General features: G+C 42.0%; 1 protein-coding gene across 3 annotated transcripts in view; it reads left to right on the forward strand.

The window, feature by feature from the left end:
- Window positions 1-1,300: 1,300 nt before the first annotated feature.
- The window catches only part of VPS41 (VPS41 subunit of HOPS complex), a 204,549-nt gene continuing 190,403 nt past the window's right edge, over window positions 1,301-15,446 (forward strand). Inside the window, exons 1-3 of one of the 3 annotated variants that reach the window (XM_073809540.1) lie at window positions 1,344-1,356; window positions 4,939-5,010; window positions 14,376-14,414. Coding sequence is in view for 1 of the 3 variants with exons in the window: in XM_019940651.3 (XP_019796210.1) it covers window positions 1,336-1,356; window positions 14,376-14,414 (60 nt within the window). In the remaining 2 variants the exon portion in view is untranslated. Of the gene's footprint in view, window positions 1,357-4,938; window positions 5,011-8,721; window positions 8,810-14,375; window positions 14,415-15,446 lie in introns of those variants that run through there. The other 2 variants (XM_019940651.3, XM_019940652.3) reach the window with 2 other exon arrangements.

The raw sequence follows: 15,446 nt of genomic DNA on the forward strand, positions 1-15,446 counted from the left end.
AAGGATCCTTGTGGGACTGGGAATCCATCATGAGCAATGAATGTTTGTTCTCGGCCTGTTTTATAAGAGAAGATCTTAGAAACTCAGATTGAAAGGTTGATACTTAGGGTATTGGGTACTTGGCTATGTATATCTAGATACCTTGGCATTGGTGTATCTTTATTCCCTGTGACTAAGTGATCAGCAGACTAGAAGAGGGACTCCAACAAGACTTGGAGGAAGAGGGTGGAGCTAAGGCTCTTTCCAACCTGGGGAGAAGACAGGTGTCTCAGATGATGTCACCCTGGCAGTTGAGGAATTGGTGGGTCGAGCAGGTTACAGCTAGAGACCTGGGAGGCGCAGTGTTGAGTTCATGACTTCCTACTAGGTCAGAGTCCATGCAGCACAGGGGGTCAATAAGGCACTGGGCACCTACCACTTGCTGCCATTTGAGATGCCCTCTGGTAGTTTGTATCTACTGGAAATGAGTGGAAAGAAGTAAATGCCCATCTTTGAACAGGATACTGCAGATTCTGAGGTTTAGGAAGGAGAGTTCATAATGCCCAGAAGCATGGAGAGGGTATCATTCATTCTGAAGGATGAAAGTAATACAGTGGTTTTACAGATTTTACCAAGGACAGATTTATATTCTATCTTGAATATTTACCCATAGAATATACTCAACAAAAATTTAAACGAATAATTAAACATAGAGGTTTTTTAAAATTTCAATGTCCAGGTGCCAGAAGAGAAAGCCGACTTAAAGTAGTAGCAAACAGTAGGAGCTACATCTTTTTGGAGGATAAATTGTCTCTGGTTCTCTATTTCAAAGACTGTTTTATATTTACTTAATATACTTAAAAAAAAAAGCAAAAAACACTTTTAGACTAAGCTGGATTTGGTAATCACAGAGTCTTTGGCATCAGACAAAGCTGAATTCGAATCCTAGTTCTGTCCTTGACTAACTGTGTGACCTCTGAGCCAAGATGTTCCCCTCTGTAAATGGGAATAACAGTAAGGTTTGCTGGGAGACTTAAATGAGATATTTCACGCAAAGCTATAAATCCAGGACATGATATACACTAAGTATAAATAAATACTATGGTAACCACGGAAACGATAAGACCAACAATAAAATAAATCATAGCATTAACGATGGTTATGTTTGGATTCTCCAAAGCACAATTCCATTGAGCTTGGGGAGGTGGAAGCCGAAACGAGGCCCAGTAGGTTCATCAGCTAGAATACATTTCCCGACTCAGACGATGCTAAAACTACATTTCCCAGCAGGCGCCGGGCCCCAGGCTCTTGTTTTCTCTCATTTCCGGGTGTGTCATGTGACTCCCCTGCTCGGTCATGGCGGAAGCGGAGGAGCAGGTAAAGGCTGCAACTGCTAGGCAGGGGAAGGGGAGGCGAGGGTGAGGCGATCGGAGGCGTGCAGTGGAGCGTGCGGAGGTGCGGGGCTCCTGCGGGACGAGGCAGGCCCACGTGGGGCGGGGAGACGGCAAAAGTCCGTTTCGGGGAGCGGAGAGGCGGGTGGGATGTCGGCTCCTGGACGTCACGCAGAGACAAGCGCCCCGACACACCCCCGGCGTTTGCGGGGCGGCCCTTCCTTCGGCGCTGCTCTTGTGGCCTGTGCCCCGTGAAATTTTGGCTTGAAGGCAGGCCGGGCTCTCCAAGGGTCTGGCTGCCCGTGGGAGGCATCACACATGATTTGAGTTTTGAGATCAGGTGGCTAAAATTTAAGTTCCTCTCGAAATAAGACGGTAAGAGGTGATATGCAGGTGGACTAGGAGAGCGTAGACGGGATGAGTTTTGTTTCGGATCTATTGACTATTTCATTTAGGTACAAAGCTGAGTCACTGTTGCATCCGATGAGTTTTGTTTCGGATCAATTTCATTTAGTTACCCATCTAAGTCAGTGTTGCATCAGGCGGTAGTTAAGTGTATCTATCAGTCCGGGAGCAAAAATGTCTTAGGCTCCATTGCTGGTTCTCATTCTTAAAATGTGACTTTGGGCTAGTCATTTAACTTTAACTGTGAGATAGAGGTAATAATAGTACTGCCCTCGAAGGGTGGTTTTAAGATGGAGTGGGTTTAACACAGATTTAAAGTGCTTGGGAAAAGTTGGGCTCAGTAAAAGTTATGTGGGATTATTTGTTGCTGGTAAGACATCAGATGGCAATGTCCACTCGACACCTGGCAACGTGACAGTGGAGTTTAGGGAAAAGTTAGTGATGGCAATAGAGTTATTTTCATATAGGCAGTAGTGGTAGCCAGACATTAGTTGAAATGACAAAGTTACATCAAAAAGCCAAAAAAAAAAAAAAGAAAAAAAGCAAACAAAGACCCGAATTTGGGGAAATACCTTAAATTTCCATTTCCAGTGTCATTTCAGCTTGGCACTGTTTTTCCTTGTAAATTAACAAGGCTGTCAGTTTCCATAGTTGCTTCTAAACAGTGACTTGATGATGAGCTGATTAGCATAAGAGAAATTTTTTTAGTTTAATAATCTACTTTGTACCATTTCCAACATACTTCACTTACATAATGAAACTTTGCCCTGTGTATATGCCAATAAATAAGAAATTTGCTGAGGTAGAAATTAAATTCGGACCGTCAGTGTGTTAACAGAAGAGTCTTCTGCCTACCCCTGGAGCCTCCTTTTCCATTTCAAGCAGTTCAAAGGGAAATGCTCATGTAATTTCATGACTCACAGCTGAGTTTGATGATAGTTGTGAGATTGGTTTTCACACTGTTCATCTCTCGTTGAAATAAAATTTTTTGGTGGTTTGATTTAAAAGCAAGAAACCAAGCTCCTACATTCTTAGATATAGTGTAGTAGGAACGGAGAGAGTTCTTAGAATTTACTGCTGTTTTGTGCAGGAGTTTGGCAAAGCTGTCTGATGTAAAAAGACACTTAGAAAGTTAATGATATAATAAGAATGCTTTGCATTTTTACAGGATTTCCAGTTTAAAGAACCCTCTCACATTGCATTTGGTCCTCACAAAAGAATTCTGTTGGTAAATTTTATTCTGATATATAAGTCAGATCAGGCATCTCTTACATTCCAAACCTTCCAGTGGTCTCCTATTGCGCTCTGAAAAAAAGCCAGAGTCCTTAGAATGGTCTAGTTGCCCAATAGCACCTTGTCCCAATTGCTCTCTGTCCTTGTCCTCAGACCTCATTTTCCACTATTCTCTTCCCCTTCTATCACTGTGCATCAGCTATCCTGGCTTCCTTACTCTTCCTTCAACAAGCTAGGCATGGACCTGCCTCAGGGCCTTGGCTCATGCCGCTGCCTTTGTTTGGCCCCAGATATTAACAGGGCTCTTTCTGTCACTTCCTTCCTGTGTCTGTCCAAGTGTTAACTTTTTGCATGAGACCTTCCATGACCATTCTTTGAAACCTCCTTCTTGTGTAATTTTCTCCTTAACTAACGCTCGTGACCATCTGACATACTGTGTTCTTAAATAGCTTTTTTTTTTGTATACTCTGTATATTTCTGTATATTCTCTCCATAAGACTATAAGCTCCATGATGGCAAGGATTTGTTCACGTTGTATGCCTGACACCTGGAAAAGTGCTTGGCTCTCAGTATGTTAGATGATTGAATTTTACAGATAAACAGATTGCAATTCTGTCAACTTAAGTAACTCGCCGAGGCTTGTGTCTAAAACATCTCTAGTCGTGTCTCCAAAGCTCACAATTTTTCACTGGCATACTCTGTCTTTTTAAAAATACTTAAGAACCTATTCTAAATCACTGTTTACTTTGTGAAATAGAATTAGCCCTGATCACCTTAATACATTTCCTTCAAGTCATTATTTCGCCTGTGATGCTCTAACAGCCAGTATATGGTTAGAGCAGGCATTTGTTCCCCCAGTGGTATCCGTGTCATTCTCAGAAAGAATGTTCTCAAAAAGACAACAGCAGAAAGAAGCTAACATCCACAAATTGTTGTTCTGTTTATTTTTTTAAAGAAAGCTGCCAGATAATTGAACCTGTATTATTGGGCCTTTATAGATTAAAAATGGTTAGACTTTGCCCAGTCTGCTTGATTTGTGTATTTTGCATTTCACATAGGAAGCCATTGAAATCTGACCAAGATAGGAGGCCTTTATTACATAGTTTTTGGAAGGCTAAAAGAGCCCAAAAGCGGTGTTAAATAAATTTGCTAATTGTTCTGTTCTGCTGCTTTGAACCTTTTAGACAATCTTGACATAATTCTCCTCACGTCTCCTGAATGCTTTAAGAATCAAGATGTGTGTTCAAATTAACTATGACGAACAGGTGAGGGTAAAGGAAGCTTTTTTTTCCTTAGCGCCATGTACTGTAAATGGAAACAGTCCTCCAAGATGTGCAAGACAAAACTCTACCTCTCCTCTTAACTTTTCTGAGCATATTGTGTTTTTGGTGATGGACCTTTCACCCACCGTAATTTTAGGAAGAACCAAAAGAGTGAGATCTGAACTGAGTTACCATAACACAGTCCACAGACTCCCAAACTAAAGATCGCTTTTTGGGGAATTCCCTGGCAGTCCAGTGGTTAGGACTCCTCGCTTCCAGTGTAGGGGGCAGGAGTTCGATCCCTGGTCGGGGAACTAAGATCCTGCAAGCCACAAGGCGCAACCAAAAAAAAAAGGAAAAAAAAATCACTTTTTGTATATGAATGAACTTTTTTTTTTTTTAAAGTCATTGGGAAATCCTTGTTTATGCTGAGTATGGTTAAGGTAGTTAGTAAAAATAGTGACATATATATTACAGCTCACAGAAAGCACTAATACCCTGCATTGTGCCGGGAAATCTTCTAACCAACTGTTTTACCTAGCTCCAAAATGACTTATAGTTGACCTTCGTAATCACAGATGCCCAACACTATTTGTCCATGCCTTGCTTCTGAACAGCATTCTGCCTGAAGTCTGGTTGTTCGTGTATTTGTCTTATCTCTCCTGCAGATTGCTGAGTCCTCAAGAATCAGCACAGAGCTTACTCATGTCTGTATCTCTCACAGGGCTACTGCTTTCCAGGTACTAGGTGCTTAATAAAATGTTTAAATGGATTTATTAGGGGGAGAATAGCCTTCTGAATTGAAAACGTCAAATTGTTAATTTAGGTTCAGTAGAATTTGTGTTAAATTGTTTTATCTTACTTGAAACTTTTGAAAGTTATTAATTCACATGAATTGTAGATTACATTTCCTACATTGCTTACTCTGCCAGCTCCCTGGGTACCCTTTCGTCTTTCGTACCAACCAGCAGAGAACCTGGTCCATTAAAATATTTGGTCAGGGTTTCCCTGGTGGCGCAGTGGTTGAGAGTCCGCCTGCCAATGCAGGGGACACGGGTTCATGCCCTGGTCCGGGAAGATCCCACATGCCGTGGAACGGCTGGGCCCGTGAGCCATGGCCGCTGAGCCTGCATGCCCGGAGCCTGTGCTCCGCAGCAGGAGAGGCCACAGCAGTGAGAGGCCCGCGTACCGCAAAAAAAACAAAAATATTTGGTCACTCAGACCATCTATTCTTTGACCAGATAGGAGAGTTTCTGCTTTGAATTTCCCACTACATTTTAGAAGTGAGGAACATTCTATTTGTATTGTAGAGCATTTAAGGATTATCAGATAGTACATTCATGAGTAGTTATACCCTCATGTGATTGTGCCCCGTGTATAAAATAAAAACCAAGTTGACAAATATTTGAGTGTCACAGTTTTCTTGCCTGTAGCTTGGGGATTTTACTCTCCGGGACTCTTGTGAGTATGAACTGAGATAAAGTATGTTAAAGTGCTAGGTTGAAGTGGTTGGTTTGTAAATAGGACAATGATTTATAACCCAAACTTGGGTTTGGCTTAGGTGTGCACAATTCTCTTTTCATATAGTTTGGCCAAGATAGGTCATTTAAAAGCAACTTTCCTAATAAATAACTAAAGGAAAAACAGCCCCGAACAAGAAGTTGCAAAAGCACAGGATCAGAGAAATCTTTAGAGCGCCCACTCTTTACCATCATCTAACAAGTATAGTCACCAATTAGCTCAGCTGGGTGTGCTTATTACCTTGTGAGTTTCTTCTCCCATCTTCCTCTGGGCTGGTTGTCTGGAGGCTGCTGTCATTAGCTGATTACTGGTAGCCTCCTGGGCTCCCGCATTACCACCTGGGGGAGGGAGCATTCATCAGATCAGGGGCTTCTGTGTTTCATGCAGCTTCCCATTCATGCCTACTCAGTCACAGTTGCCTTTGTTTCTTCTAGAAACTTTGTCCTCCTTAGTGGTTTTTTTCCCCTTTCTTGTTTGTTGGTGTTTTTGGTTTTTTTTTTTTAACCAAATCCTTGTGATTCTGGGCTCTTATTTATACCTACTGAAGATGAAGTGGATACTAAGAGTCAGAAAGAGAAAGACAAACACCATATGATATCACTTATATGCGGAATCTAAAATGTGACGCAAATGAACTTGTCTACGAAACAGAAACAGACTCAGAGAACAGGCTTGTGGTTGCCAAGGGGGAGGAGGGGGAGGGAGGGTTGGATTGGGAGTTTGGGATTAGCAGGTGCAAACTATTATATATAGAATGGATAAACAGCAAGGTCCTACTGTATAGCACAGGGAACTATATTCAATATCCTGTAATAAACCATAATGGAAAAGAAAAAAAATGATGGAGTGGATTAGCAGGTATTAGCCAGTTCTCCCTACTGCGTTTAGATGGTTCTGATGCAAAGTCAGATTTGGGGCTGGGGCAGACCTCAAGGCTTTTCTTCATTTGCAGGATAAGTATAGTAGTTGAGCCTAATTGGTTGAAAAGGTTGGTAACCTGAGTCTCCCGGCTTCTGCCAGCTCCCTGGGTACCCTTTCATCTTTCCTACTCAACCAGTCTAGTCCTTGGGGACCCAAAAGCTTTCTGTAATGGAGGCTCTGTGCACAGGGATATCAAATACATCTCACACAAAATATTTCTTCTTTCCCGTGCTGTGCCTTTGTGAAACATTGGAAACACTCCTCCATCAGGCTCAGCTGTGGCACACAGTTGTTGGGAAGGAAAAGAAGGTGGTAGTAAGTGTTGTGTGTTTCACGTCCGTCTCCAGCCTAGTCTGCTTTCCTGGGGCCTGGTCTCTGCTCTTTTTCTTCATCGTGCAAAGTTTGTAGCTGGCTTTCCTCAGGCTCCAGCCTCCCATTTCTCCCCCAGATTCTCTTCGTTGCCCTCTACAAACAGTGTGTATTCCCTCCAAACTGTGAGGACTTCGCAACCTGGGAGGTCCCGGCTTCTCTTTCTCCTCCTGGGTTGACCATCTTCTTAACCCCTCCTGGCCTCTGAGGCTGGCTGTGCTGAGTCTTCTCCCGGGCCGCTGTCACGGGGCCCTGATTGTAGGATTAGGGGTCGGGGTGGGTTGAAAGCCCTTATTGGAGGGGTCTTCTGAGAGCCCAACTAGCTCCTTCCTGGGGCTGCTGCCAGGTTGTTAACGTTGTGTTTGGATTGCTCTATCCTTGTTTGTGCTGCCACCCTTCGGTTCCCCTTCTGTAACTGTCCTGTAGCCACGAGCTAATAATTCAAGCATTTGCCTGGAGAAAATGCACTTGGTATTGCTCATAAATGGAAAAGGAATATACAGCGGAGGTACAATGTTACTGCTTTGGATCAGCAGCTAATTTCTTTTTTAAAATTTATTCTACTGAAGGATAGTTGATTTACAATGTTGTGTTAATTTCTGCTGTACAGCAGAGTGATTCAGTTATACATATGTATATTCTTTTTCATATTCTTTTCCATTATGGTTTATTATAGGATACTGAATATAGTTTCCTGTGCTATACAGTAGGACCTTGTTTATCCATTCTCTATATAATAGTTTGCAACTGCACACCCCAAACTCCCAGTCAATCCCTACCCCCTACTCCCTTGGCAACCGCAAGTCTATTTTCTATGTCTGTGAGTCTGTTTCTATTTCCTAGGTAAGTTATTTGTATCATTTTTTAAGATTCTACATATAAGTGATATCATATGATATTTGACTTACTTCGCTTAGTGTGACAATCTCTAGGTCCATCCATGTTGCTGCAAATGGCATTTCATTCTTTTTTATGGCTGAGTAGTATTCCACTGTATATATGTACCACATGTTCTTTATCCATTCATCTGTTGATGGACATTGGCTGTTGTAAATGGTGCTGCTATGAACATTGGGGTGCATGTATCTTTTCAGATTATAGTTTTCATCTTTTCTGGATATACGTCCAGGAGTGGGATTGCTTGATCATAGCGCAACTCTATTTTTAGTTTTTTTGAGGAACCTCCGTACTGTTCTCCACAGTGACTGCACCAATTGACATTCCCACCAGCGTGTAGGAGGGTCCCCTTTTCTCCACACCCTCTCCACAGCAGCTTGTTTCTTCTCATCATCATCGGCAAACGGGTATTGACCGGTTCCTTTGGGTAGGGTAGTTGGAGATAGGCAAAAGCCTTTGGGTTCATCCACAGCGAATTAAAAAGGATTAACTCCTAGGACCAGGTAATTAATATTAGGTGCAAGCTGATGGGTATAGAAGGAAGAGAGGCTGTTGGAGGCCGGGTCTGGACCTTGTGGCCTGGACTGACTGGAGACAATTCTGTGAATGAGGTGAGACCTAAGTTGGGCCATGAAGAAAGTTTAGGATTTAGAAACAGCCAGTGAGTTTCAATCTTTTTTTTTTAGCCTCAGATGGGCAACATGAAAATTGAAGACATAAAATCTAAGCTCTATTGTTAAAGCAAGACCTCAGCCTGACTGCTACCACCTCCCAGAGGTACCCCCTGAGAGCTTCCCTGTAGAGCATGCTGGGAGTTTGAGGACCGCTAGGGTGAGTGCAGAGTTGGGCCAAGGGCCTTCTAAGCTGAAGGAACCACTTCAGGAGGCTCCACGCAAGCATCCCAAGCTTAAGGCGCCGGGTGGCAGTGGAAGTGAGGGGGATTTTCTGGTGCAGGGAAGTTGGGGATGTTGGTGGTGAGGTGCATTCTGTCTCTGGGGCCGTAGCTGCTCAGCTTCAACTGCTGTTATATGGAAATACGGATTTCAGGTATAGTCTGAGTTTAGGAAGTCAGAAATACAGATTTGTATGGGAAAGTCTTAAAAACACTAGACAGGCCAAACAAAACACCTACTGGCCACATCCAGACTGCAAGTTGCTCTTCTGCCACCAATGACAGAGAGATGTGACCATGGGATCTCTGAGTGAGAAGTCACCCGGTGTGGCTGGAGGGCTGTGGGTTTGTGCAGAGAGTGGGGAGTGAGGCTAAAAGTGCCCTGGGTGCCACACTGGGCTGGGCTTTGACGACCTTGCTGGGGAATCTGAAATCTCCTGACCCCCGAGGGTTCCTTGAGGAGGGTGGTGACCAGGGTGCTGTGTGTTCTGGGAAGATGATCCTGATGCTGGTTGATGAATAGATTCAAGAGGTCACAGGTCAAGGCACCGAGATGGTTCGTTAAAGCTGTTTGGGCAGATGATTAAGTTTAAGGGGTTGGTTTGCAAAAGAAGGATAAAGTGGAACAATTGTTGAGTTTAGCTTTCAGCCTGTTGCCCAGGATTTGTCCAGCTGTACATTTGTATCACTGGGTACTTTCCAGCCCTTCATTTTTCTTCAAGCAGAGCAGCACAACTTTTTTCTTATTACAGTAAAACGCACATAACATATTTATCATCTGAACCATTTTTAAGTGTAGTGATTCAGTGCCATTAAGTACATTCATGTTTGTGCAACCGTCACCACCATCCATCTCTGGAACTTTTCATCATCACAAACTGGAACTGTACCCATTAAACAGTAACTCTCATTCCCCTAGCCCCCCGCACTAGCTAACCTCTGTTCATCTTTCTGTTTCATATTAAGTGGAATCCTGCAGTACGTGTCTTTTTGTGTCTGGCCTGTTTATCTTAGAAACTAGCAAATTTTTTTTTAACGTCTTTATTGGAGTATAATTGCTTTACAGTGGTATGTTATTTTCTGTTGTATAACAAAGTGAATCAGCTATACGTATACACATATCCCCATATCCCCTCCCTCTTGCGTCTCCCTCCCACCCTCCCTATCCCACCCCTCTAGGTGGTCACAAAGCACCGAGCTGATCTCCCTGTGCTATGCAGCTGCTTCCCACTAGCTATCTATTTTACATTTTGTAGTGTATATATGTCCATGACACTCTCACATCGTCCCAGCTTACCCTTCCCCCTCCCCGTGTCCTCAAGTCCATTCTCTATGTCTGCGTCTTTATTCCTGTCCTGCCCCTAGGTGCTTCAGAACCATTTTTTTAAGATTCCATATATATGTGTTAACATATGGTATTTGTTTTTCTCTTTCTGACTTACTTCACTCTGTATGACAGACTCTAGGTCCATCCACCTCACTACAAATAACTCAATTTCGTTTCTTTTTATGGCTGAGTAATATTCCATCATATATATGTGCCACGTCTTCTTTATCGATTCATCCGATGATGGACACTTAGGTTGTTTCCATCTCCGAGCTATTATGAATAGAGCTGCAGTGAACATTGTGGTACATGACTCTTTTTGAATTATGGTTTTCTCAGGGTATATGCCCAGTAGTGGGACTGCTGGGTCGTATGGTAGTTCCGTTTTTGAAACTAGCACAATTTTGTAACTTACGCTTTTCTGATTTGAAGGTAGAGTCTTTGAAAGAGAGAATGTGAAGTTAAAAAAAAATGTTTGAAAATCATTGACTTTCTCGAGGTTCAGCCTTGCTTCTGGGATCCCTTGCTGGGGACATTCACTTCACGTCTCCCTGTTGCCTCTGTCTCTGGAGCATTAAGGAGGGGGGCTTGATGAATAAACGAAGCTAAGAAGTAACAGACCAGGCCAGTTCCTGAAGGCACTCAAGCATGGCTTTGGTAGCGCTGTGGAAAGAAGGGTCATTTTTTTGAGGCCACAGCTAGGTCTGGGAGGTTCAGACTGGCGCTGAGGGTAAGTCTGAGAGTGTCCTGGAATAAAGGTTCTCTTGAAAACCAGTAGCCACAGGAGGCTCCTCCGAGAGCCTGGTTTTCTTGGAGGACTCAGATTTCTGAGATTTCCATGCCTTGAGGTATCCGATTCCACCACTGCATGCTTTCCAGTGGGAACAGAAGGTAATTTGATTTTGAGTCTTTGGATTGAAATTGCTGGTTGGGGGCCCATTTTTGTTTTAATGACGCATGTAAGTGAGACGTTTGCCCTTATACGCCATGTGCATATTTGAATGGATCTCAAATTAGGAAAAAATTTTTCCTTGGGTTTAATGTAGTTTTTTGAAAAGAGTAGTCAAGTGTTCTTTGAGAGTTCTAGAGGTGGGAAATAATCTCGCTGTGGCTTATTGGCACAGTTGTCAAAGACTTGTTTAGCTAATGCTAATAACTTAATGTGCAGGCACTGTCAGGGATGTTAGAAGCCATTTAAGTTCAACCTCTAAGCCTCTGCCTTTTACCTCCGAGGGCATTAGGAAATTTCAAGATGCTACATGTAAAACATTTAGCATCAGGAGCAAAATATATTATAGATGTTGAGTAAAGACATCAGAATAGTGACCAGCCTCTGCAATAAGTGATGCTGGGAAAACTGGACAGGTACATGTAGAAGTGTGAGATTAGATCACTCCCTAACACCATACACAAAAATAAGCTCAAAATGCATTAAAGACCTAAATGTAAGGCCAGACACTATCAAACTCTTAGAGGAAAACATAGGCAGAACACTCTATGACATAAATCACAGCAAGATCCTTTTTGACCCACCTCCTAGAGAAATGGAAATAAAAACAAAAATAAACAAATGGGACCTAATGAAACTTCAAAGCTTTTGCACAGCAAAGGAAACCATAAACAAGACCAAAAGACAACCCTCAGAATGGGAGAAAGTATTTGCAAATGAAGCAACTGACAAAGGATTAATCTCCAAAATTTACAAGCAGCTCATGCAGCTCAATAACAAAAAAGCAAACATCCCAATCCAAAAATGGGCAGAAGGCCTAAATAGACTTTTCTCCAAAGAAGATATACAGACTGCCAACAAACACATGAAAGAATGCTCAACATCACTAATCATTACAGAAATGCAAATCAAAACTACAATGAGATATCATCTCACACCAGTCAGAATGGCCATCATCAAAAAATCTACAAACAATAAATGCTGGAGAGGGTGTGGAGAAAAGGGAACACTCTTGCACTGCTGGTGGGAATGTTAATTGGTACAGCCACTATGGAGAACTGTATGGAGGTTCCTTACAAAACTACAAATAGAACTACCATATGACCCAGCAATCCCACTACTGGGCATATATATACCCTGAGAAAATCATAATTCAAAAAGAGTCATGTACCAAAATGTTCATTACAACTCTATTTACAATAGCCCGGAGATGGAAAAAACCTAAGTGCCCGTCTTCGGATGAATGGATAAAGAAGATATGGCACATATATACAATGGAATATTACTCAGCCATAAAAAGAAACGAAATTGAGCTATTTGTAATGAGGTGGATAGACCTAGAGTCTGTCATACAGAGTGAAGTAAGTCAGAAAGAGAAAGACAAATACCGTATGCTAACACATATATATGGAATTTAAGAAAAAAAAATGTCATGAAGAACCTAGGGGTAAGACAGGAATAAAGACACAGACCTAGTAGAGAATGGACTTGAGGATATGGGGAGGGGGAAGGGGAAGCTGTGACAAAGCGAGAGAGAGGCATGGACATATATACACTACCAAACGTAAGGTAGAAGCTAGTGGGAAGCAGCTGCATAGCACAGGGAGATCAGCTCCGTGCTTTGTCACTGCCTGGAGGGGTGGGATAGGGAGGGTGGGAGGGAGGGAGACGCAAGAGGGAAGAGATGGGACATATGTATATGTATAACTGATTCAGTTTGTTATAAAGCAGAAACTAACACACCATTGTAAAGCAATAAACAAAACAACAAAAAAAAACAAGGATCAGGATGGCAGATGCCGTAAAACCAGTAACTGGGGATGGTTAGCGGAGGGAGAAACAATTTAGAAGGGTCAGCCTGATACGTTTCATTAAGTGTCTGGAGAACTGGCAAGCAGTAGAAGAAGTGGATGTTTTATGTGTCATATTAGGGCGAAGAACAAAAATTACTGTGGAGAGATTGTAGCTCCAAATTAATAAGGGCTTTCTAATATTTAGATTACCATGAAACCAAAACAGCCTGCCCTGGGATACAGAGGAGATTCTGATATTCATCATGGTTAATGATAGAACTGCAATCAAATTCTTAAGTACACCTAACGTTCATCCCTGTTTCACAGGTGAACTTTGAGAGCAGGGACTGTATTGTCCGCTAGGCTCTTCTGGAGGCAGCCTGCCACCTGCTAGGTTCTTACTGATTTTCAATGAATGAAATTAAAATATTTTCAAATGCCCTATTTGTGTTTATCCCGCAGTCCAGTTTGCACTGAGTAATATATGCATCCAACTTTCTTTAAAATGTTTATTTTTTTTGTCTTGATGTATCTAAAATGTCCTTGCCCCATTTTTTTGGTTCTGTTTTTTCTCTAATCTCGTGGTTGGTTGCGAAATGCTCACGTTCAGTGTCAGCATATTAGTTGTAACCTTTTATTGCTATTGATATCTATAAGCACGTTAAGTAAATCTTCATTTTGCTGACCTCTTGGCGGATGCGTGGCATCAGCACATTCCCTTTGAGTGGACAGGTGAGAGATTAGCGGAATCAAGTCCATTTTTTTTTCCCCCTTTTGCTTTGTTTTCTCCAGAGCAGCAAGATTCATCGTCTAGCAAGAGGGAAACTGTGTTAAATGGCAGAATTTGTCTTCCAGTTAATGGTTTAAAGAGTGGATGTAAATTATACAGCTTGTTTGCACAGCGTCTGATCGGTACCACGCTAGGGGAATTCTGTTGTAAAAGCTGTTAAGCAAGACAATCATTTTGACTCAGCCAGATTCATAGCATAGTAATTAATAGCACAAGAGCTTTGCCGTATAAAAGTTGGCTTATAGATAATTTGAGATGGCGGTTGCCTCTTCTGAGATCAGTAAGGCTGCTTTGCCAGACTGATTTCCATCTTTAGCGAAGGAAAAGCCTTCTGGGTCCTCCCATGGGGAATTCCTGGGGTCATTTGTTAACCTGCTGACCAGTCAAGGGAGGTCACTGGGAGCGGTGGATCCATGTGGCCCCAGAGCGACCATCTCAGGGTACCCTGTGGGGTATGAAGAAGGTGTTTGTAGGAGGCCTGCGAGAGTCGGACCATGTGGAGTTCTTTAAACTGGAGTTGCAAATTACCTCCAAAAAAGGGCACGTGGGTATTGGTGGTGGGGACATGATGACTCTTGTTCCTTGAAAATATTTTTTCTCCTTTTGTCACGTGTTCTGACCGTTTTCCCCGCTCTCTGCTTTGTAGGAAACGGGGTCTCTTGAAGAATCTACAGATGAGTCTGAGGTAAGGTGGGGATTCAGGAACCTGGGAATTTCTAGGTAAGCCAGCATCTTGCGCTGGTCATGCCTTGCTAAATGCAACATTCCCCGGAACTTGGCGTGGTAAAGTAGGGCCATAGGTGATTAAACCTTGGGGAAGGACATGCCGGTCATCTTTAAAACTATTAAATGGATTGGCTTGGAAAATAAACAGGAAAAGGAACACAAAGTTTTCTCCTCAATTTGAACAGTATTTTAACCTGAAGCATGTTGGCAGTGGTGAAATTGATGCAAAGTTTTACAAACCAATCTTGAAACTTAAAAACCTATTTTTGAAAATAGCCACTGTCGGGTCTGCACTACTTATTCTTTCTTTTTTCTTTTAATGAATATGGCGTGCTCATTGGTATAGTTTCTGAATCATTGAAATGCTCATTTATTTCACAAAATAAAAAGGGAAGTAACTACCTTAAAAGCTGTTGGGGAGCTAAGTTGTGTTAACGATTGAATTTAAGGAGAAAAAAGTAATATATAAAGGAGGGCTTTAAAAAAATTTCTCAAGGCTATGCATAAAAAATAAGTTTAAGCATAACACTGATTCATTAGTTTATTAGTTTTATAGATGGACTAATAACAATAATTACTTTTTTCCTTTTAGTATTTCCTTTGACTCAGAGCAATATAAAAGTATTTATGGTAACCTTTTGGAAATCCACACCAATGTGATATTTAATATGATCTATTCCATTTGGATTGATGTTATAATTATTATCTTCTTTGCTTTTGGCGGGGAAAGGGGGACATACATATTCTTCTAGAGAATACCTTACATATCATGCCATCATGCATTTGTAGTTTGGCTGTAGAGTTGTGGTTCCTCACATTTTCACTACTAAGGATCTCTGATACTCTCTTCAAAGCTCCTGGTAAGGTGTTACTGAATTTGCTTATAGATAGGATATAATAGTTGTGAATTTTTAATGAAGCATTGAAAGCATTTCAGACCAGCACCATTTTTATTTTTGGAAAGTTCTACTTAACTGAGAAGCCCGTGTTC

Source organism: Tursiops truncatus, chromosome 9, assembly GCF_011762595.2.
Source record: "Tursiops truncatus isolate mTurTru1 chromosome 9, mTurTru1.mat.Y, whole genome shotgun sequence".
In the NCBI taxonomy this organism is placed as follows: domain Eukaryota; kingdom Metazoa; phylum Chordata; class Mammalia; order Artiodactyla; family Delphinidae; genus Tursiops; species Tursiops truncatus.